Source organism: Paraphaeosphaeria sporulosa (genome assembly GCF_001642045.1).
Source record: "Paraphaeosphaeria sporulosa strain AP3s5-JAC2a unplaced genomic scaffold CC84scaffold_2, whole genome shotgun sequence".
NCBI classification, from domain to species: Eukaryota; Fungi; Ascomycota; class Dothideomycetes; order Pleosporales; family Didymosphaeriaceae; genus Paraphaeosphaeria; species Paraphaeosphaeria sporulosa.
Window position 1 is genome coordinate 2736559 of NW_017253361.1, and position 22026 is coordinate 2758584.

General features: G+C 54.5%; 7 protein-coding genes across 7 annotated transcripts; 6 read left to right on the top strand and 1 right to left on the bottom strand.

The window, feature by feature from the left end:
* The first annotated feature begins 889 nt into the window (after positions 1 to 889).
* CC84DRAFT_1161210 (uncharacterized protein) lies at positions 890 to 3561 on the top strand. Its single transcript, XM_018177679.1, has one exon. The coding sequence runs from the start codon at positions 1226 to 1228 to the stop codon at positions 3521 to 3523; it is 2298 nt and encodes a 765-aa protein (XP_018040596.1). The 5' UTR covers positions 890 to 1225; the 3' UTR covers positions 3524 to 3561.
* Positions 3562 to 4091: 530 nt separating this feature from the next.
* Positions 4092 to 7060, bottom strand: CC84DRAFT_1256105 (uncharacterized protein; the record flags this gene model as incomplete). Its single annotated transcript, XM_018184597.1, has 3 exons — positions 6628 to 7060; positions 4854 to 6578; positions 4092 to 4803 (listed from the first exon to the last, which is right to left on the bottom strand). Exons 1-3 carry the CDS (start codon positions 6747 to 6749, stop codon positions 4092 to 4094), a joined length of 2559 nt encoding a protein of 852 aa, XP_018040597.1. The 5' UTR covers positions 6750 to 7060.
* A 639-nt stretch (positions 7061 to 7699) lies between these two features.
* On the top strand, positions 7700 to 9022 carry CC84DRAFT_1184329 (glycosyl transferase; the record flags this gene model as incomplete). Its single annotated transcript, XM_018180741.1, has 3 exons — positions 7700 to 7744; positions 7797 to 8904; positions 8958 to 9022. 3 exons carry the CDS (start codon positions 7700 to 7702, stop codon positions 9020 to 9022), a joined length of 1218 nt encoding a protein of 405 aa, XP_018040598.1.
* A 607-nt stretch (positions 9023 to 9629) lies between these two features.
* On the top strand, positions 9630 to 12627 carry CC84DRAFT_1256107 (glycerol-3-phosphate acyltransferase-like protein). The gene is made up of 3 exons (XM_018184598.1): positions 9630 to 10852; positions 10907 to 11413; positions 11488 to 12627. Exons 1-3 carry the CDS (start codon positions 9819 to 9821, stop codon positions 12416 to 12418), a joined length of 2472 nt encoding a protein of 823 aa, XP_018040599.1. The 5' UTR covers positions 9630 to 9818; the 3' UTR covers positions 12419 to 12627.
* Positions 12628 to 14256: 1629 nt separating this feature from the next.
* Positions 14257 to 15574, top strand: CC84DRAFT_1213581 (acid protease; the record flags this gene model as incomplete). The annotated part of the gene is made up of 2 exons (XM_018182548.1): positions 14257 to 14630; positions 14677 to 15574. 2 exons carry the CDS (start codon positions 14257 to 14259, stop codon positions 15572 to 15574), a joined length of 1272 nt encoding a protein of 423 aa, XP_018040600.1.
* A 613-nt stretch (positions 15575 to 16187) lies between these two features.
* Positions 16188 to 19253, top strand: CC84DRAFT_1138602 (uncharacterized protein; the record flags this gene model as incomplete). The annotated part of the gene is made up of 4 exons (XM_018176199.1): positions 16188 to 16818; positions 16962 to 17254; positions 17339 to 18925; positions 18972 to 19253. The coding sequence occupies 4 exons, from the start codon at positions 16188 to 16190 to the stop codon at positions 19251 to 19253; spliced, it is 2793 nt and encodes a 930-aa protein (XP_018040601.1).
* A 727-nt stretch (positions 19254 to 19980) lies between these two features.
* On the top strand, positions 19981 to 21981 carry CC84DRAFT_1193758 (uncharacterized protein). Its single transcript, XM_018181323.1, has 3 exons — positions 19981 to 20268; positions 20314 to 20366; positions 20415 to 21981. Exons 1-3 carry the CDS (start codon positions 20127 to 20129, stop codon positions 21888 to 21890), a joined length of 1671 nt encoding a protein of 556 aa, XP_018040602.1. The 5' UTR covers positions 19981 to 20126; the 3' UTR covers positions 21891 to 21981.
* Positions 21982 to 22026: the final 45 nt, after the last annotated feature.

Here is a 22026-nt window from a genome sequence, read left to right on the forward strand (position 1 = left end):
ATAGATGCGGTATTTGGTCGGCAAGGGCGACGGGACTTTTTGTATAAAATGTGGGGTCATTGTGGTGACGCAATAACGATTAAAGCAGAGACTTCGATCAGTCCTACATTTCTAAGCTACTAGTGTCTGTGATAGGTGCTCGGCAGACATGAGAAAGGGCAATTGGCCGCATGGATACTAAGATAGACAAGACAGGGAGCTAGGTCAGATGTTCAAAGGCAGCGGCAGGTACATGGTTCGAGACTGAGGGGCTTTGCCGCGGGGATCGCTCGGGGGAGCTCGGCGAATCGCCAAAGAGGGAAAGTATTGCTAGCTGCGCCCTGGATTTTGTACATGGCAGAGGAGTGCAGCTTAGAAATGCAGCAGACGGATTACTCTCGTGTATTCCTTCAACCAGCCAAGGCAGTACCTGACGGGTGCGCCGTGCAACAGGTAAAGTACGACGCTTAGTATCCGCAAGCGCAGCCGCAGGGACTCGCTGGCTTAGCAGTAGCCCGGTCGGAAGGCTCACACTTTGGCATTGCCCCCTGACAACGCGCATTTGCCCTGTTGGTTGTTATGTACTGTCTGGGTCGGCAAAACGAGCGGATTTGGCCAAGCTTCTCGAACAGGACTTGTGGCGGCCTGATGCAGGATCCATGCAGCCTTGCTGTGGGTGAATCTGGCTAAGATTAGCACGCCGTTGGCTCGTTTCTCGCACGCGGCTACGGAGCATTTTCATGGAGCTATGCACCACGCGGGAAGGATGCCCAGCCGCTCGTCGAAACAACGGAATAGAGGGGTCTTGTCGCAGCACCTACCGCAGCAACCCTGGTGCGACGATGCGCGGGGGGGGGGACGCGAAGACGCTTTGGAAGGACGGCGCCGTGGTTCTGCTCTGGTAGACACAGTCGGGTGAATTGAAGCACGCTGGTGCTAGCGCTTATGAAAGTAGGTCCCTGCGGCTGCGCATGTCGCCTCTAGGCCCATTCAGAGCATGGCATACATCAGCCATGCTCGACATAGACCAGATGCTTCTGCCACCGCCGCCTGCGCCGCAATCGCGACTGCAGTTGCAGCTGTCTCCCGGCTCCTCACTCGCTCCCCGGGCCGGCCTGTCTGCGTGGCACTTGTCATCGTGCTGTGCTGGATAAGACGTTGCGCCCAAGCCTGTGCGACAGTTGCTCCACCCCCATCCTCTCAATGTTGAAGAGGTGAAACCACACACGCTCGACTCGTCCGTACCATGGATCCGTTTCGAGGAAGGCATCATGCCTCCCGGTCAGTGTCGCCAGACCCGTTCGCAGACCGCTACGATCCCGACGATGCGCCCTCCGACCCCATTGCGATGCAGACCCTCTCCGCCGCCGCATATCCCTCGCCAGACCTTCGCCGCGGCCCCTCGCCAGGCGCATCGCCTCAATGGAGCCCGGAAATCGGCCTGTCGTTCCCGCGCGGGGGCCATAGCTACGAACCAGTACGAAGCTCACTACCGCCGACCGATTCGCGTACAATGTCGTTGTACTCTACCCACTCTCTCGGCTACCACAAGACGAAAGACCAGGAGGCGCAGCAGCTGGTTGACCGCAGGGCTGGGGAGATTGCAGAGTGGAAGGTCCACTGGATAACACCGGTGCTGATGATTGCTCTGTTTGTCGCCGGAGTGGCAGCTGCGGTGGGGCACCATTTCTTCTACCTGTCTCTGGAAGGGAAGCCGGCCACCGACCAGCTGATCATGGTGCGCTACGGAACCGCCCTTGCTTTTTTCGTCAAGAGCGCACTCGTTGGCTCCATTGTCATGTGTTACAGACAGCGAATTTGGCACACCCTTCGAACGAGAGCCTTAACAATTGCTGGCATTGACGGCCTCTTCTCCGCGACCGAGGATCCTACCCAGTTCTTCTACAACGGAGAGATGATGATCAATGCCAAGATCGCAACAGTCATGGCAATCTGTAGCTGGCTCATCCCAATTGCGTCCGTCTTGTCGCCGGGCTCTCTTACCTCGGAGATGACCGTTCTGAAAAACGCGACAGACCTCTGTCCTCAAGTAGCTACTTTGAACTTTGCAAAGGAAGCAAAATTCGACTTCCGAGGGGAGAGCTCCTACGTCGGCTCTTCGTTGGTCTATTACAACACAACCAATTTCGAGGGCGAGGGTGATTTCTTCGACTACTATGACCGGCCCTCGCAAAACGCCAAACGCCTTGTCTTTGCGAGCATGTATCTTAAGGAGCCAGCAGCAAACACCAATGCTTCCATCAACTCGTGTGGGGAGGGCTTCAATTGCACCTACGAGATCAACTTTGAGGCACCAGGCTATAAGTGCGATCTCTATGCAGACAGCGACCATGCCGATGCTGGGGATGCACCCTTTAGCATGGACGTGCTTGCCCCCAAAGGCGACAATCTTTACTTTGCTGTTGTCGACCAGGGCGACTACAAGATGCCTCAAACAGAGACCGGCGCACACGGGATTCCCATCAAGGAGCCATACCCCGATTCACTCGGTGTCTTCGACGTAGAGCCTACTTTGTGGATAGGCTATGTCATCAATACCCACCAGCCCTGGCCAGCTAATGCCCCGGAGGATTACAAAACACGCTGGGGCTCCATCCACGAACCGAAGCTCATCAAGTGCATAGCCTACCACACAAACTACACATTCCAGATCGAATACCGCAACTCAAAGCAAAACTACACCCGCATCAAACGCGACTTCCTGCGCCCCGTCGTCGACACGACCTTCACCGCGGACGCCCACAACAGCAGCGAAGGCACCGCCTCCCCCTCCGCCAACTTCGTCTCCCCAAAAGGTGACGTCCAAACCTACAAACGCACCGCCGCCTACCACGCCATCATGCAGCTCCTGCGCAACTTCCTCGGCGGCAGCGTCTCCAAGAGCAAAGGCCTCTTCGTCACGTCCTCCGACATCTCGGAGACAAAGCTCATGGACGCAGAAATCACTTACCCGCAGCAGGACCTCCCCGCCGCGATCCAGGGCCTCTTCGAAGACATACTCATCAGCCTCCTCTCGGACCCGCGCCTCATCGTTGCGGACACACAGGCCGTGCCCTGCACAAAGGACCAGTCCGTAAACGTGTACAAGTACAAGCGCGAGGGCCTCTGGATTGGCTACGCGTTCGCCGTGGCCGGCGCATTCGTGTGCCTCGTCGTTGGCGGGTGGGCCATCCACCAGAACGGCGTGGCGTCGGACACGCTGTTCAGCCGCATCCTGGTCACGACGCGGAATCCGACGCTAGACCGGCTCAGCGTGGGCGCCTGTCTGGGCGGCGATCCATTTCCCAAGGAGCTCACGCGGACGAAGTTGAGATTCGGAGTGCTGCTGGAGGAGAACCCGAGGGAGGGCCCGCTGGGGACCGTCGAGCATTGCACGTTTGGCGCTGTGGGCGAGACGAAGCCGATTGTCAAGTTCGGGACGTATGCGGGGCTCAAGAAGTACAGGAGAGACGGCAGTGAAGAGCAAGGGGGTTGGGATGAGAAGGAGCCTCTGCTGGAGAAGGAGGGTCTGAGGAGAAGGTGAGAGAGGACGAAAAAAAAAAAAAAAAAAAAAAAAAAAAACGTAATTGTATAATGTGTTTGTGTACGGAAAGAAAGGCATGGATCTTGGTTGAGGTTTGGGGAGCACCTACGACGCACGATTGCATATACCCTGGCGCCTAGCATTTACTGGAGTTAGATTGACGCGCGTTTAGCGCTTGTCAAAGATTAATTCATAATTTTTCCAACATGGGTTGAAAGCGTGCAGGCGATGCTGTTTCATTCTCAGTGAAGTCCGTAAGGTCGTGCGCATGTGTAAACTTTTGATTCGAATTTAAAAATAAACTAACACTACGTTCATCTTCACATCCACCGTTGTCTACCGCGCAGATACGAGCTCGATAGCTCTGGCATTCCGCCAACCGATCAAGTCCCGGAGCGGGTACTCGTCATTTCGGACCGGTCACAGGAGCGGTGGGTGATAGGAAGATTATGAGTCCCACCACAAGACTTGCTCTCTTCCACTGTTCAGCTCACCTGCTTCTGCTGTGACAATCGGCCCACCAGGGTGCCACGTCTCTTGGTGGTTCTTACTCGTCCATTCAATTCTTTCAGCCAAGCAACTCAACATCCAAGCCAATAGCCCTCATAAAGAGGTTGACATTGGCAAGCCGAGCTCCTGCCATCTCAGCCGGTAGAGCCTTGCTCACCGTCACGGTCTCCATAACGCGGTCCTTCACGCCGATGACAAGTCTCTGTTGCTGGTCCGGACTGGCTCCGACACCCATAGCAGCAAGGAACTGCCAGATGTACATATCGTCGGTATCATTGATACCACCGGGGAAGATCACAGGAAGAACCGGCTCCACAGCATCGAACAGGCGGTTGTAAAGGTCGGCCCACTGTTCCCAATCCGTGACAGCTTCTGGAGCGGACTGCTTCAGAAGTTCGGCGCGAGAGATAAGAATCGTGAGGAGCGACATGCCAACCTTGCTGCGAGCGACAACATGCATATGCGTTCTGTCCAAGATTAGACCAAGCAAGCCAATGATGATGTTGAGCGGAGATTCGGAGACATGAGCAAACAGCGGTGGGATGACGGTTCCAAGAAACAGATCAATCTCCTCGCGCATGGCGGGGCTCAAGGGCTCCTCTGGTGTTGCAGTTCCGTGGGACACTACGGAGAGCTGGTCCAGGTGCACGACGATCATAGTGACTACCGTAATGCGCTCTTGCTCGTCGATGTGAGGAAAGATTCGCTGTATCGCCTTCTTCCCCTTTGCATGAGACAAGATGGAAATAAAGGGGTGTGGAGTGGGCGACCTTTCTGGCGTGAGCTTGATACATGATAGAGTCTGGCAGTTGGAACTTACTGAGGGTTGATGGGCTCCATAATCTTGAGATTTTGCCAGAGCTCCTTGCGCAGAGTTTCGATCTTCGAGCGCCACTCCATGTGCGCTTGGATAGCCTCAGGCGAGCTGTCCTCACGGATGGGAGGGGGAATTGCTCGATCGACATCCTCAATCCTCATCAAAGTCATGTAGATGGCCTCAATGTTACGCAGAGTCTGCTTGCGATGAGCCACAGAAGACTTGTGGTTCTTGGGATGCTTGTCTCCGGTTTCTGGACGTTTGATGTTGAGGAGCGGTCTCGGTGTCTTCGCGTTGCTGAAAGCAATCTTTCCCAGGCTGCCCTCGATGACGAGCTGCTTGCCCTTAGGCTTCGCCTTTGCTGCCTCAACTGCCCGCTGGACCTGCTGCTCCATACGCTGCATGTGGTTATCGCCAGTGCGCCCGTTCCTACGTGGTCCGAATCTGCTGTTCGTCTGGAACAGGTACGTCTGGGCAAATTGGTTTGCAGGCTGATGCGGATTTTGGCGTGCACCACCGCGAATCTGGCTCATGACGTGATAATAGAAGTCCTCGGCGATGGCAGCCTCAGGGCCTCTTTCATCCAAATTTCCAGTCGCAGTCATGAGCTGTTGGAGTTGAATGCGCGTGATGAAGTTCTTGTCTTGAGGCGTCATCAGGCCGTTGTCTTTGGCTAGCAAGGAGATCTTGTGGTTGCGCTTGGCACGTTTAGCCTCAGCTTCGATATAAGCGTCACGCTCCTCCTGTGACAAAGCCATAAGCTGCTCTGGATGGGTAATGACCATAGGCGTGTACGAAGGACCCCTGTTGTGGCCTGGCTGAGGACCACGTGCTCCTGGGTGTCCAGAGTGCGCAACAGGCTGCCCATGCCCAGAAAGCCGATTGGGATTCTGCAGAATGTGCCTGGGCTGAGAGGGCGGCCGCTGGGGCTGGCCTTGGGGCTGACCTTGGGGTTGGTTGGGTCTTTGCTGCTGTGCCGTAGTTTCGTTTGATTGTCGCGGTCGCTGCAATATCGTAGGTTGCTGCGGTGGCTGGGTGTGGACCGGTTGAGCGGGCAGTTCAGCGTGAACCTGCGGCTGTCGTGGACCGGGTTGGCCTGGTTGATGTTGATGGTGTTGCTGAGGGTGCTGCTGGGGGCGCTGCATAATCTGCGGTGGAAATTGGCCCGGGAAGAGCGGCTGTCCGTGAGGCAAGGACTGCGGATAGTGCGAGGGCATGGGAGGCTGGGTGGGCGCCATGTGCTGGTGGGCAGGTGGTGGTGTCGCCTGCACTGGCTGGTTGCGCATCATGGCCTCGACCTCGTCCAGGCTCATCATCTTCCTTGAAGGCGCAGGAGCTTGATATTGCGGCTCTGATTGCTTGGGAGCAGAGGACTGCTTGGGCTTAAGACCCCAGATGTCGGCGCGAGCCTCCAGCTGGGGGATATAGTCGGGGTCATGGTAGCTCTCGTAGCCGGTCCTGGTGGGCTTCGAAGCGTGCGGAATGGGAGGCCTCTGCTGCTGGACGTGCTGCTGGATCTGCTGCTGGGGTGCCGGATGGCGAGCTTGGTAGACCATCTGCTCTTCTTGCAGCGTGTTCGCAATCTTGGACGTCTGGCCGTGGAAGTCGAAATCGCGGCCGATGTCCTGCTGGGTAGCTGGGGCGCTGCCAAAAGTGTCGTCATTGAAGGCGTCGTCGGTCTCATCAAGCTGATCGCCTAGGCCATCGTACGTCTCTTCGAAATCAATCCTTCACACATGATCAGCAGGGTCCCGGGCGTGCGCGTAGCAAGACATACGCATCGTCATCGGCTGCCCCTCCACCGAGGCTGGCGAAGGCATCGTGGTGGCCGAAACCGGGGGCGTTGGTGGAGTGGCCCTTGTCGCGCGGCAGCGTGGCATCGAATCCAAAGAAGGACATGGTGGGCGGTGCCCGGGGGCGGGCGGGGGCGGGTGGTGTCGATGGGACTGAGGGCGCTGTCGAGGGGAGTCGCGGTAGTACTAGTATTGGAGATGGTGGGTTGCGCAGTGACGTGTAGCGAGGGCACAGGTAGACGGCGGCGGACGCATCGAGCGGGCTCGGAGCGCTGCAATGATGACCTTTCCCGGGCGCGCAGCAGACAGTGATGGACGGGGCGACAGCGAGCGGGGGTGGAGGCGTCGTGGGCGAGAGGGCAATGTTTCGCAGACAGCTGCAACTATTCCAAACGGCCCTTGCCGCATCGGGGCGTCACGGTGGGGTCGTGCAATTGGACGCGCCATGCAGCGCTGCAGCACTGCAGCACTGCAGCAGGTGCTCCCGCCTGCGCGCGTCCACGCCAGCGTCGTCGGCTGGAGGTGCGCAAACGGGACGGCTGCACCTTCACTTGCTTCTCTGGCCTGTGCAAGGCACCCGCAGTCGCCGCGCAGGCCCCCAAAGGCGTGCGTCAGGGCATCTCTCAACGCGGGCCCAGCACCCACCATCCTTGCGTGGCGTTCGCGTCAGCCTCTCCCCCAACGGCTACTCGGGCCTCCTATTTCGCAGTTCACATTCTTTATTGCGCCGGGTCCGCTGCACCCTTCGCCCATTCCCCGTTGCCTTTCTCCTTATCCTTTCTAATACACAGGCAGCCGTCGAGGTCGCTCCGTTCTTTTCGTGCGAGGACAGCTGTGCCACCAACCCGTTGACACGTGCTACGGAGGCCCGTTGCAGCAGCTCTGGCTCCGCAACCGACGACGTAGCCTCAAGCTGCCCTGCTCGCCGCACGCATCCCCCATATCGTCGTCAAGGTGGAGGGCTCCACGTCGGAGAAGAGCCAGCCTCACCAGAGCCAGCCGTCGGTCCCAACTCCTCAGCAGCAGCAATCGCAGCAGCAGGAGGCCCGCAGCACCATGGCCGGCCAGCAGCGCTACCTGCGCTACATCGTCTTCGCTCTCGTTGCATGTTCCTCCCATCGCATACAAATGCGCAATCCGCTAACAGCATCAGGCCATCATTCTTCTCTTCTTCATCTCGTCCTCCTCATCCGTTCCATCCGCGCAATGGCCCTCATACAAGGGCGACCAGAGTGCCGTCGCGGACCCGACCACAAATAAGCCAGCAGCACCCCTGGCTGGCGCCGACAAGGACTCGACCGCGACCACGCCCAACACTCAGAATGGACTTCCTCCGGCCACTGCCGGCGGCGAGCGCATGAACGCAACCTTTGTGACCCTTGCCCGCAACTCAGACATCTGGGATATCGCCGAATCCATCCGCCACATTGAAGACCGCTTCAACCGCAAGTTCCACTACGACTGGGTCTTCCTCAACGACGATGATTTCAACGACGAATTCAAGAAGATCACCACTGCGCTTGTGTCTGGCACGGCCAAGTACGGCAAGATTCCCAAGGAGCACTGGTCGTTCCCCGACTTCATCGACCAGGATCGCGCTGCCAAGGTTCGTGAGGAGATGAAGGAAAAGAAGATCATCTATGGCGACTCCATCAGCTACAGGCACATGTGCCGTTACGAATCCGGCTTCTTTTTCCGCCACCCTTTGATGCTGGATTACGAGTGGTACTGGCGCGTTGAGCCCAGCGTCAAGTTGTTCTGCGACATCGACTACGACACTTTCAAGTTCATGGCCGATCACAAGAAGAAGTACAGCTTCACCCTCAGCTTGTACGAATACGTCGAGACCATTCCCACCCTGTGGGATGCTGTCAAGAACTTCACTTCCGTGTACCCTCAGCACGTTGTCGACGGCAACTCCATGAAGTGGATCAGCGAGGATGACGGGAAGACGTACAACCACTGCCATTTCTGGTCCAATTTCGAGATCGGTAACCTGAACTGGCTCCGCTCTCAAGCCTACATCGACTACTTCACCTCTCTGGACCATGCCGGTGGTTTCTTCTACGAGCGCTGGGGCGACGCGCCTGTCCACTCGATCGCGGCCGCTCTTATGCTCAAGAAGGAAGAAATCCATTTCTTCAACGACATTGCCTACTACCACGTTCCCTTCACCCACTGCCCGACAGGCGAGCAGTACCGCTTGGACCACAAGTGCTCTTGCAACCCAAAGGACAATTTTGACTGGAATGGATACAGCTGTAGGTTCATTTTCATCCGCGACAGATTCAATTCACTAATGAAAAATTCACAGGCACCGCTCGCTTCTACGAAATCAACGGAATGGACAAACCAGCAGGGTACGAAAAGGAGCAATAATTTCGTAGTTAGTCTTTTGGCCCAGGCACCCATGCAGCAATCACGACCCCCAAATGAACTTGATTTCGACCCCTTGCGCTTTCAGCACACAGTCCTGACTTTTATTGCTGCAAGTGCCCCGCTCTCCGTTTCCGAATCCATATGGTGGTGGCTTCGACCGATTCTGGCCTTGGTGTTATTGACTATTGCTGTTGTTGCTGTTGCTAGAAAAAGAAGGAGTATCGGCTGATTAGCGAAACTTGGGGAACATGGTTTCGAGCTCACTGGGAGAGCAACCACGGCGTTACTGGACATTTGTACGGGAGTTGGGTCTTGCATTCTCACTGTAGATTCATGTACGAGTTTTTGAAATGGACTGATGCTGCTATCTCTGCAGCAAATGCCATTATGGTTATTGATCTTGTCTTCTGTCGCACGTGTAGAACGCTTTGCGCCTAAAGAAAGTAAAGATGCGTGCGTGTAGCAGGTCTTTGCATGGTGCGGTGACGGTTGCGCTACGGAGGAGATGCAGGTGGTGGCGCCTCCACAATGCAGGTGCCTCGGCTGCAGCTGACCGACGATCCAAAGCTCGGATGGGGATGACGATCAACGTCTCGCGCTGCTTGCCCGACGCACACTCGTGTTGTCGACGCTCTCGGTGGGCGAACAGAAGTACCGCAATTGCACGACCTACATCCCAGACCGCGCCCCTAATTTCTGCACCTCGCTCCATGGCCGTCCCATAGCGGCTTTTCCTGCTCCAGTCCCTCCGCAAACAGTCCACCCAACGCGAACGCCCCCGTTGTCCGCCGCAGCCATGCCGTCCACATATAAATCGCACAAGAGCTCGACGGCAGAACAAGCGCCCGACCTTAGCATTACCGCCGACGATGAGGTCCACCTCCACACCGCCGGCTACAATGAGTCCTCGGAGCGCGAAGTGATCAACAGCATGGCGCGCTTCCGCTCCTCGCCCCTCGACTTCATCCGCGAGGTCTCACTCCACGTCTCAGGCACAGGATGGCGCTCCTACGACGATGTTGTCGGGCAACCAATCTTTTACTCCGGCTTCTCGGAAAACATGAAGTCCATGGTGCTCAACAACCCCATGCTCGTCAACAAAGTGCGCCATCTTGCGGAGCGCAGAGTGGAGGTGGAGGCCAAAGAGGGATTGCTCGGCGAGCAAGTCATGAATGGACAGGACCGCGCTGGAAACGGTGACAAGAAGCGGCGGCGGCAGATACAGATCGAGGAGAGCCTCATGGAGGTCTGCGAGACAATGACGGACAACATGATTTGCAAGATGGAGTCGAAACGCTTCATTCGCGGCGCGTACTACCTCGCGACGCAACTTCTCACCCGCGCATACCACCAGGGCGTGCACGTTTCAAGTGAAGAAGTCCTCCGCCTACGCGCCGTCGCCGCAAAAGCAGCAAAAGCCAAGCAGGCCATCATCTTCCTCCCTTGCCATCGCTCGCACGTCGATTATGTCTCCCTCCAGATAATTTGCTATCGCCTTGGACTGGCACTTCCTACCGTGGTCGCCGGCGATAATTTGAACTTCCCTGTCGTTGGAGCGTTCTTGCAGCATGCGGGTGCCATGTGGATCCGGCGGAGTTTTGCGAACGACCAGCTTTATCAAACACTGGTTCAGGCCTACATAGATACACTGCTACAGAACGGTTTCAATTTAGAATGTTTTGTCGAGGGAGGGCGGAGTCGCACGGGCAAGCTGTTGCCGCCTAAGTTCGGTATATTGAGTTATATGTTGGATAGCGTTGCTAGTGGCAGGGTCGCCGATGCCATCATCTGCCCAGTGTCAACCCAGTATGACAAGGTCATCGAAGTCGAGTGAGTAATCCGTACGGGATACGTATGCTATGCTCATGTGCTAACCGCGAGCAGATCATATATCAGTGAACTCCTGGGCCAGCCCAAACCAAAGGAGAACCTCAAAGACTTCCTCTCGGCGTCATCCATACTTTCATTGAAGTTGGGTCGTGTAGATGTCCGCTTCCATGAGCCATGGTCTCTGCGAAAGTTCATCGACGAGCAGCAGGGGCGCGCTAACAAGCTTCCACAACAGATTGATGACAAGGATCAGCGGATACGCTTACTACGCACCCTGGGCTTTAAGGTCCTGAGCGAGATCAATGACGTTTCGGTTGTGATGCCAACCGCGCTTGTTGGTACTGTTCTCTTGACCTTGCGAGGGCGAGGCGTGGGCAAGTCGGAATTGATCAGAAGAGTGGAGTGGTTGAGCGAACGTGTTAAGGCACAAGGTGGTAGAGTTGCACATTTCGCCGGACTACCGACCAGTGTGGTGGTAGAGAGGGCTCTCGAGGTTCTTGGTCCTGGACTCGTGGGGCTAGTGCCTGGACTACCAGAAGATACCTTCTATGCCGTGGATAGGTACGCGATCCCCATTTCTTTATTCCTTCATATTTCCATGATCGACGAGGGCTCTTACTGATATTCATATGCAGATTCCAGCTCTCATTCTATCGTAATATGACCATACACCTCTTCATTCTCCAGTCCCTCGTCTCCGCCGCCCTATATACCTCTGTCAAACAAGGTGGCTCTCCCTCCCAACAACGCATCTCCTTCGCCGCCCTCCGCGATCAAGTATCGTTCCTCTCGCAACTTTTCCGTGGCGAGTTCATCTTCCCAACCGAAGGCCTGGATTTCAACCTCGCCAAGACTCTCGCACTCCTCGAAGCAGACAACGTCATTAAAGTCACACGAGATCCAAACGACAGCGAAGTCGTGGAATGGGTCGAGCTAAGCGACCAGGAGCGCGAGCAAGGCCGCGAGAACTTCGATTTCTACTGCTTCCTCATATGGCCGTTTATCGAAGCGGCATGGCTAGGTGCAATCAGCCTGCTGATGCTGACACCGCCCGTGGGCGTCGAAGCAAAGGAGAGCTGGCTGCCGATGAAGAACGTGCAGGATGTGGCGCAGGTCCTAGGCAAGACGCTGTACCACCAGGGCGATCTTTCATACTTCGAAGCCGTGAACAAAGAGACGCTGAAGAACACGTATCAGCGGTTTGAAGAGGATGGCATGATTTTTGTGGCAAAGTCTAAGGAGAAGAATACCCCTACTACAATCAGATTGGCGGGTGAGTGGCTGCCCGAGAGAGATGCGAAGGGCGGCGTCAAGGCAGAAGGCCCGTTGTGGACGTTTGCGGAGAGGATTAGCATTTCGAGGAGAGAGGGGAAGAATCGGAGGGACGGCGCGACGGTGCAGACGAGAGTGCTGAGCTTGGCTGATAGAGTTGGGACGGAGCTGTGGGAAGAGAGGAACAGTGTTGGTGCGAGGGGGGCGAGAGATAAGGAGGCGGAGAGTGCGGCCGCCAAGACGAAGAATAGGAGGGGGAAGACAAAGTTGGCGGTTCCGGCGTCGAGACTTTAGGGTTGTGGGGTTTGTGGAAAGAATGAGCATGAATGTTGGGTGTACTGATAATGTACGGTTTTACATGATTCATGGGAAGGAGATCTTTGTGCGCCGCTTATGCTATAGAGAAGACCATATGTTCTGCGCATCTTGCTTGGATCAGTAGATTTCGACTCCATTCTCTGGGTTGCCATATTGAGCAGAGGGATCCAGCATTCTGCACGATCATTGAGTCATGCTTGAACAATGGCTTTGGAGACCAACGGGTGGGAGAATCGATGAACCTGCCACCGACTTGATCAACGTTATCGTTCTGGCTGAGTGTTTCACTGCTTCATCAAATTCCACCGGTCCGCGGCAATGAAGAAAGGAGAAATTGCTGTGAATGGAGGAACAATGAAATGCTGTCGGTACAGAAAGGCTCTTCGGCCCATGACTGATACTCCGTGCGTGCATGATGAACGCAAGCGAAGGCCTGTTCTCGTCTGTGCGTTGCGCCTTCCGCACGTTCTCGGCCGTCACTCCAGTTCTATCACCATGTGCGCTTTGCACAACACTGCTCCGCTTAATCCTTGCAGTTGTCCTCCGCCATCAAACGCTCAAACATCCATCAAGCTTTTCAGACGCATTAGATCGCACACGATACTCCCCCAAAATAGAGTCCCAGGAACTGTCAACCCGGGTCTGTACGGTCCGAAGTGAAGAACAGCGCTCGATTCGTTGCGGCAGGACGACTGTCCAACTAGCCCTCCCCGGATGTAGAAGCATGCGCGCCCCGGTCATATGTTTCCCGAAACGTGGTATGAAGCGACAAACACTCATGCTCTCAAACGGCGAGCCGCCGAGACTCTTACGATCTCGTTTCCCTGAGGCTGACTATGTGGAGCCGTGCAGCCGCTGCGCACTGGACGTTGGTCTAGGCGAAACGTGTTCCAGGCGCTTGCGGGGTGCGTGTGCCTGAGGCGAATGCTTGATTTGCTTGCCGTGAAGACTTGTCAAACTTAGCCTTGTCGTTGCCCCAAAGGAGGCGGGCGTTTCGCATGTCCAGAGGCGTGACGAGCTTGAAACGCCACACAGCGGCCGCCTTTCCGCTACGTCTCCATCGATTGTCTAAGAGCGGTTTGTTAGCGTTCAAAGATACAACCCAACCTTGAGCTTTCCAGATCCAAAGGTGTATTTCGAGTGGCATAATAATTGCTCACGTCTCTGTAGCATCAATGGGCTTCGGTGGCGCGGCCCCAATGCTGAAACAGAGTTGCTAAGCTTTCAGCCCCTGTTTTATTCCCGCACCAATCGACTCCACATTTCTTCAACACCAACCCCATGGCATAAAGCAGAACGCGTATGAGGCGGAAAATCCGTCGCGGGTACTCGTCTCTTGTCATCCAATCAAGCGCCCGCTCACAGGTCACGACGCCGATTATGGTAATCAACTAACTAGATTTTGCCTACCTGCTTCACCGTCTTACGAATGCTTAGCATGATCAACGCCAGGGTGGCAGAAGGCGGCGGCACACGACGCCTCTGTTTGCAAATGCTTCTGCACCGCCAGTCCCGATTTGGTGTCCGGCTTCACGTTCTCGCCTAACTCTTGATTGCTCGTTCATGCGTCAGAATGTGTCTTAGAATCGAGTTTCATCGGGATTGCTCCTGACGTTCCTTCCGAGCCATCTTTGCAACTTCGTCTTCTTTCTTTTAAGCAGAGCTTTGCCGCTCTGTTTCCTCTCCACCTCCAGGCCGAGCCTTTCCCTTCTACACGAGAGAGTACCTTCTTACTCTTCTCTCCTTCCCTTCATTTCCATTCTCATTACCCCTACCTTCTTTTCCGTCGGCTGCCGGTCAGCATTTACTCCAACATGGCAACCCTCCGCATCATCTTTTTCGTCACTCTCTTGGCGGCCTTGGTTTGGGCGGCTCCGGCACCAGCCAGAATAAAGAAGAGGTCCTTCAAGGTCCCTCGATACATCAACACACCTGTCCACGCTCGTGGTCTCGATGGAGGAGCTGCCGTGCGAAAGGTGTTCAACAAATACAACCTCAAGGGTGGATTCATTGCGCAGGAGAAGACTGGAACGCTCACCGGCCTTGACATCAAGGCATCCAATGCTTCGAGCAATGGAACTGGCACTGTCGCTGCCAACCCTGGAGAGAATGCTGCTCTTTTTCTCTCGCCTGTCGACATTGGTGGCCAGACCCTTAACTTGGACTTCGACTCCGGCTCTTCTGACCTGTAAGTTAACCCCATTTGTATTGATTATAGAGCTAACAATTTGCAGCTGGGTTTTCAGCACCGACCTGCCTGCGAAGGCAACTACCGGTCACAGCGTTTATGACAAGACAAAGTCGGCTACCTTCAAGCAGATGACTGGTGCCAAGTTCCAGATCTCCTACGGTGACGGATCAGGTGCTGCCGGAACCGTTGGTACTGACGCTGTTACCATTGGTGGCGTGACGGTTCAGAACCAGGCTGTCGAGGTTGCCAACGCTGTTTCGCAATCCTTTGTCCAGGACACCAACACTGACGGTCTCGTTGGACTTGCTTTCTCGAAGCTCAACACTGTCAATGACGGCACCAAGAAGACTCCCCAGAAGACCTTCTTCGACAACGTCATGGGTCAACTTGACCTGCCCGTCTTCACTGCCGACCTCGACCCTGATGGCACCGGTGTCTACGAGTTCGGTAAGATCGATGCCACCAAGTTCCAGGGCGAGATGGCATGGATTCCCGTCAACGCATCTTCCGGTTTCTGGCAATTCCCGTCCGCCAAGTTCGCTGTTGGTAACCAGATTGTCGACAACCCGACTGCTTCCCAGGCCATTGCCGACACTGGTACTTCTCTCCTCCTTGTCGACCAGCAGGTTGCCGAGGCATACTACTCCCAGGTCAAGGGCGCACAGCTTAATGCTCAGGTTGGTGGTTTCATCTACCCCTGCGACGCCGCTCTTCCCGACATATCCGTGGCCATCGGCGACTCTTACATGGCCAAGATCCCCGGCAACCAGATCACCTTCGCCACTGTTGACAAGGCCAACACTACTTGCTTCGGTGGTGTGCAGGGTAACTCCGGCGCTGGGCTTCAGATCTACGGTGACACCATGTTTAAGGCGCAGTTTGTTGCCTTCAACGGCGGCAATCAGTCGCTTGGTTTCGGCGAGAAGCCTCCGGTTGCATAGACGGGTATACTAGAAACCCAGGTGTGCGAACATGTACTTGTCATTTAGCGGAGTTGCATTGCGTGTTCACTGTCGATATGCTTGGCCTGAAGGGCAACCGTTCTGTACATAATAATTTCTTATCTCTGAAGGCCGGAGTGCTTGAGAATAGACAGCAGATACATGGCATGGGCGAGAAGGCCAGATTGGGCAGACGGAAATACAGATCTGTTGCAAGGCATTACTGTGCTCCGATGCGTGATGTAGCACTCTGTGACACGGCGTGGCGGAGTGGTTTACCATCTAACAGTGATCGCATGAATCCGGGATGTGAAACTCGTTACACCTGCACCTCCACCCAGACCGATGTGCGCAGCTTTAGGTTTCCACAGGCTGGTATGAAAGGCATGGATATCACGAGCTCCGATTAACAGACCCGATTAATAGACCTGAATGCATAGCTGAAGTAGGAAAGGACGCGCAATGCTTTCGCGGCTGCCTCAACAGTTGATCACGTGCATGTTCGTCGCGCTTTCCTCAGTTGCCTGTCCGCGTCTCCCAAGCTCACCGAACTCACGATCATCGGAGCTAAGTGACTGCACTGGTGTGCAATTACCAGACGTGGAAATTCACGATGGAGCTCGATCTGGAGTTGGATGTGATCGAGCACGAACCGACCGTGCTTGAATACGCGCGCTTTCACGGCCTCTGCAGCGATTTCACACATGAGCTGCCACAATGCTACAACAACGTCTCGATCTCGGATGAGACTTTTGATCGGGATCTTCAGGATCCTAAAGATGTTCTCGCGCTCACTAATCCGGCAGACGAGCTAAAAAGGGAGCGATTCGCTGTCACCAAGGAAGCTGCGATGATACTCAAATCCGCGATTTCTCTGGCAGCAGCGCCGCATGACTTACCACTGTTAGCGAATGAAAAAATGAGAATCCTCAACCTCAAACTGGAGGTCCCAATTCTTCGGACTGACAACGAACTAGACTTGCTGGAATTCGGCAGCGCGGTGATGCCTAGCTTTGATGACCTCAAGATACCGCTTGTACCGATTGATGAAGAGAACGAAGAAGGCCTTGAATGGCCGTCGAGGTACTCTGGGTATCCAGCACAGTGTACTGATCGAGCGAAGAGCGAAAAGCTGGGAGTGTCGCGGGAAACACTGCTGCATCTCCAGAACGCCATCAAGGACTTTCATTTGCTCGAGGATTCCGAAAACATCAAACAGGAGGCTTTAAGCTATCGGAAAGTGAGTGAGATACAGCGCTACGAGTCGCATACTAAGAGGAGCAGAACACCGCGACTCAGCCTGTTACCCCGCCCTTGCTTCCATTAACGCCACCATTGACTCCCTACATACCTTCTTCACCTGGAAATCGTCTCGGGCTTATCTCAGATGATTCAAACTCAACTACCGCAGAGGCAAAGGCCTTGGAAGAGCAGCTCATGGCTGCAGATGCACTTATGCGACGTGATTCTGATGGAAGCGATACCACTCTGCTGCTGGACATGCTCGATCCTGGCGAATATGAACCGTCACTGGGCGATGCCAATTCACCTTCTACGAAACGTAGAGCAGCTTATCTGAAGATCGAAGGACCGCTCACCCCGCTCATGTTCTCCGAATCACCGGCGAAAAAGTTAAAGACGGTTGCCTTCGCGGAGATGCTTGTCGAGTATATTCCCAATGTCTCAATGGGATATGAACATGGGGATGGCAACTCCCAAGAAGCCCATTCCTCCCGTGAAGGCGATCCAGAACTTCCTTCCAAGTTTGAGAACGGCAACGACATCCTCAGTCCGGAGGATGACTACGCCTTCTTCAAAGACATCATTGAACCTGCTGCAGAAGACGCTAAGTGGAGAGTCGAGAATGAGAAGCTCTCGGAAGCTGATACCACCAAGAGGATGCCTGTCCCGCATGTTGATTTTCGACTTCCGATCGCACCTTGGGATGAATTTTCTCGCAGAGATAGATCTGAGTCAGAAATTGATGCACAAGCGCGATTCCTTTTATGGGTAAAAGGCAACTACATGAAATCAGCAACATCATGGCATGGAGTGTCGGAGCTTGAGAGAACGCTCCCGTTGGCGCCCTTCCCGTATGAGTTAGGAATAGTCTCGACCGAAGAGCAGCTTCACGGAGAGGACACATTGACCAAGATGCTCGCCGAAGTGGCTGTGGGCGAGATCGCTACGAGCTCTACTGGCATGTGGAAGAGGGACGGCCTCCTTATACTTGAAGATGAGGAACATGGTGAAGAATTCTTGACGCCTGCCGATCTAGGAGAGCTCACGGATATGAATTTCTTGGTTAGAAAACAACAGCTCAAACTGCAAGAGGTCGTCGGTAATCACGGTTACTCGTCCCAACCAAAGCTATCAGCGCTCACAGCCGTCGCTGGAACTCTGAAACCTCGACACGATCTAATTGAGAGCCATCATTGGAGGACCGAGTCGTCGGGGTCGGGTGCAAACGCTTCGCCGCGTGCAATCGAAGTCCGGCAGAAGGACCTTCAACTCGATTCCATGCGCAATAAGTCTATACAAGAATGGGACAAAGATCAGAGTCTCATATTTGGCGGCAAGTTCTCCGCATCTAGTGCTCTAGACAATTTCATAGTGTTACAAGGAATGACTGTAAAGCCGAACACGATAGGAAGGAACGAGCCTCTAGCAAAGCGACCTCCAGAGCCCCCGCTCCGTTCGCCTATCCGACCTACCAAACAGGCACGTAATGATGAGAATGGGCTGTCAAAAGTTGATTCTCAAAACGCCCCAGAACCAGTGCGGAGGCCACTCAATTTACCACCACTACCTGAATCCATGCCTCCTTGCTCATTCGTCATTTCGTCCACTTTACTGCAGCGGCGAAGTCTTTCAAAGCAGATTGAGACACTGTATCCGGACGCAGAATTTGTGTGTCGGGACTTCGACTTGCAAATTGCAGTGAGCAAAGAAGCAGACCTCATCTTGTCGCCTTCGACGGGCCTCATGTTGACGACATTGCAGCAATTGAAGCAGCGCGCTCTTCCTGGGCAGCCAGAGCGCTCACCAGTCAAGGAGCGAATGGTTTCACTCAAGGATGTGTATGAACGACTTGTAGTCTTGGTTAGCGAAGGGCTAAGCCGAGAGCTGGAGCAACAGAGCTTTGGTCCATGTTCAGATCGCAGGGACCAGGAAGCCGTCACCGAGTACGAGAAGATTGCCGCAAAATTGGATGGCGAAGTGCTCGTTCGATACATCCCGGGTGGAGAACAGGCACTTGCACGGTCGGTCGTGATTGAGATGGCAAAGTTCGGCTTGCCTCATGGTTCCCATGACATCGGTGATATCAAGCTTCTCCCTGACCAGACTACTGTAAGTATCTTACGCTGATGTTGCATATCATCTCTAACATAGGCAGTGGGAAATTTTCCTCCGTCGCGCAGGTCTCAATACTTTCGCTGCACAGGTCATTCTCGCCCTCCTCAAGGATCCATTCGACTGGCCACAGTTTTCGGAAGGCACGTCTGACGATAAGTCTGGCCCAACGCAGACGCGCGGGTTACTCAATTTTCTATTCATGCCAGCGGCGACTCGTGTGCAAACCTTCCAGGCGGTTCTAGGCGGCAGCAGGATTTTGAGGAGGGTCAGCGCGCTGCTGGATGAGCGCTGGCTGAGTGCAGCACATGGATTTCGAGTGTGATGAACGAGCAAGGAAAACGCCACGAGAATAATTTGGAGACTTTTCATGGAATATATCCGCATGTGTGAAGTCTCTTACACATGTTGATGACAGCTGGTGGTGCCTTGGTGGGTGTGACAGCACTGATGAAAATTTCATCACACAGAATGCTTAGCTTCTCACCTGGCTTCATGTTATGCTTTGCATGTGGATCAAGAGGTATACATAAATGTTCGTGTTGGCTGTTACTTCCAGATTGAAGCGTGGTAGCACATAACATAGATATATATGGTACCTTGATCATTTGCGTATAGCACACACGCCGCTGATCACTAGTAGAAGCCCTAATGAGCCTTCTTTGCAATTTTAACCCACTTCGATAGTCTAGCTACGCCTCTTCTAATTTCTTGAATGCGGTGGCGTGTTTCCTGTGTACACGCCAAAATTTACTTTATTCGGACCTCTTGCAGCTGTCCCACGCGGTTGTTGCCTTCCGAGAAACCTGCGGAACAGCCCTACGGTTTTCGATCCGTGCGCGCCTATTCGCTGTCCTCCTTCTAATTCGCGCTAATAAGTACATAGGTACACTCCAATAATTACTCGAAAATGCTTGCGTGCCTCGTCGGCGAATGTTGTGTGCAGTAGTATGAAGTGGCCGAGCAGGCGAATACCCCGCCACTGTACCCTCGGGCCAACCCAATCACGCCACAAGACTTTCAGCTTACGATAGCTGCAACAACAGCTTCCATCCAACTTACACGATTCTTCCGGAGGCACAGAATCAATCGCCGCGGCGAAGCAGCAAAAGAGCACCCATAAAGAGACCAATACAGCCCTGGCGGGGAAACGCTCTTTTGTAGTTTGCACAACTCATTCTCCTACGACTTCACCCTGATGGCACCCAAACCAGAATCGTATATCTATAACCTTGGTTCCTTCAAGCGCAAGGTTAGCACTGCAAGCCCAGCGGCCCAGGTGTGGTTTGATCGGGGGCTGATATGGAGCTATGGATTCCACCATGAAGAGGCAGATCGGTGTAAGAGGACACTATGTTTTTAGACCGTGAACTGAGGTTAGACAGGTTTCCAATACGCCTTAGAGGAGGATCCTAATTTCGCAATGGCCTACTGGGGCGTAAGTTGACAGCTGTCAGGTGCAAAGGTTAAATACTGATCTGCACAGCGCGCCTTCGCACTAGGACCAAACTACAACAAACCCTGGGAACTCTTCGACCCGGAAGAATTAAAGTCTAGCATCGAGCAGATCAATATTGCGAATGCAAAGGCGAAGGAAAATGCAGACGACGCGACCGATGTGGAACAGGCTCTCATAGATGCAATCCAATCTCGGGTGCCGAAGAGCTTGGACGACAAACATTTCCGCGCTTGTAACGAGGCTTATGCTGAAGCTATGGCTTCCGTATACAACGCATTCCATGATGACCTCGACGTCGCTACGCTCTACGCAGATGCTCTCATGAACCTTTCTGCCTGGGACCTCTGGGATCTCAAAACGGGAGAGCCTAGACCTGGAGCACGCACCTTGGAGGCAAAGGCAATCCTCGAAAAGGCATTAAGCCAGGAGGGCGTGAACGAGCACCCTGGTGTCTTGCACATGTTCATTCATCTGATGGAGATGTCAAAAACTCCGGAGGCTGCCTTGGTCGCTGCAGACCACCTGCGCAACCTCTGTCCAGAAGCTGGCCACCTGGTCCATATGGGAAGCCACATAGACATTCAAATAGGGGACTACCGACGTGCCGTCGCCTCGAATGCGGAGGCGTGTATCGCCGACGAGAAATTCTTCTCCGAACAAGGCGGTGACGACTTCTACACGATCTACCGATTGCATGATTATCATTTCCTTGCATACGCGGCCATGTTTGCAGGGCAATACCATGTTGCAATCGATGCGGTTGCACGGTTAGAGCTTTCGCTAACCCCCGAACTTGTGGCCAAGCTTGCGGACTGGGTTGAGGCCTTTACCAGCATTCGCGTGGAAGTGCTGGTGCGCTTCGGTCGGTGGGACGATCTTATTGCCCTCCAGGTTCCGCGAAAGGAAGATCAAACGTTGTATGCGGTACTCACCGCGATGATCCACTACGGCAGGGGCGTCGCATTTGCTGCCACAGGCGACGTTGGAAAGGCCTCCGAGGAGCGTGAGTTGCTTTATGCAGCGGTGGATAGGATCCCTCAGTCACGGATATCTGTGACGCCCGTCAACAAGAGCCATACGGTGATGCAAGTTGCGAAAGCGATGCTTGACGGTGAACTTGAGTATCGCAAAGGTAATTACGATGTCGCGTTCAAGCATCTGGAGGAGGCAGTCGAGCTCGAAGATGGCCTCAACTACGCCGAGCCATGGCCATGGATGATGCCTTCTCGACATGCATACGCTGCTCTCCTCCTGGAGCAGGGTCGCGTTCAGGAGGCGGCTATAGCCTACGCAGCAGATCTGGGACTAGACGATAACATTATCAGGGCTCGACAGCATCCGAACAATGTCTGGGCGCTGCAGGGGTATTTTGAGTGTTTGGGCAAGCTGGGAAGGACTGAGGAAGCGAAGATCATCGGCCAGCAATTGCAGATTGCGCAAGCGGTTGCGGATGTTGATGTACAATCCAGTTGTTACTGTCGGACCTCCTGCTGCGGGACCTGACAGGTCGGTGACAGGTTGGTCTATGCACCGGGGATGATCACAACCATGCTGTTGGGTATCTAGATCAAACTTGACCATAGCAAAAGCCCTGTTTCGTCAAGTGCCGAACGCATTCCTTTACAATCGCATCCGAAGC

Bases quoted from the DNA above. Each gene is read 5' to 3' on its own strand.
- CC84DRAFT_1161210 (XM_018177679.1), top strand. From the start codon at position 1,226: ATGGATCCGTTTCGAGGAAGGCATCATGCCTCCCGGTCAGTGTCGCCA.
- CC84DRAFT_1256107 (XM_018184598.1), top strand. From the start codon at position 9,819: ATGCCGTCCACATATAAATCGCACAAGAGCTCGACGGCAGAACAAGCG. The intron at 10,853-10,906 runs GTGAGTAATCCG...AACCGCGAGCAG, and splicing joins GACAAGGTCATCGAAGTCGA to ATCATATATCAGTGAACTCC. The intron at 11,414-11,487 runs GTACGCGATCCC...ATTCATATGCAG, and splicing joins ACCTTCTATGCCGTGGATAG to ATTCCAGCTCTCATTCTATC.
- CC84DRAFT_1193758 (XM_018181323.1), top strand. From the start codon at position 20,127: ATGGCACCCAAACCAGAATCGTATATCTATAACCTTGGTTCCTTCAAG. The intron at 20,269-20,313 runs GTAAGAGGACAC...GAGGTTAGACAG, and splicing joins CCATGAAGAGGCAGATCGGT to GTTTCCAATACGCCTTAGAG. The intron at 20,367-20,414 runs GTAAGTTGACAG...TGATCTGCACAG, and splicing joins TCGCAATGGCCTACTGGGGC to CGCGCCTTCGCACTAGGACC.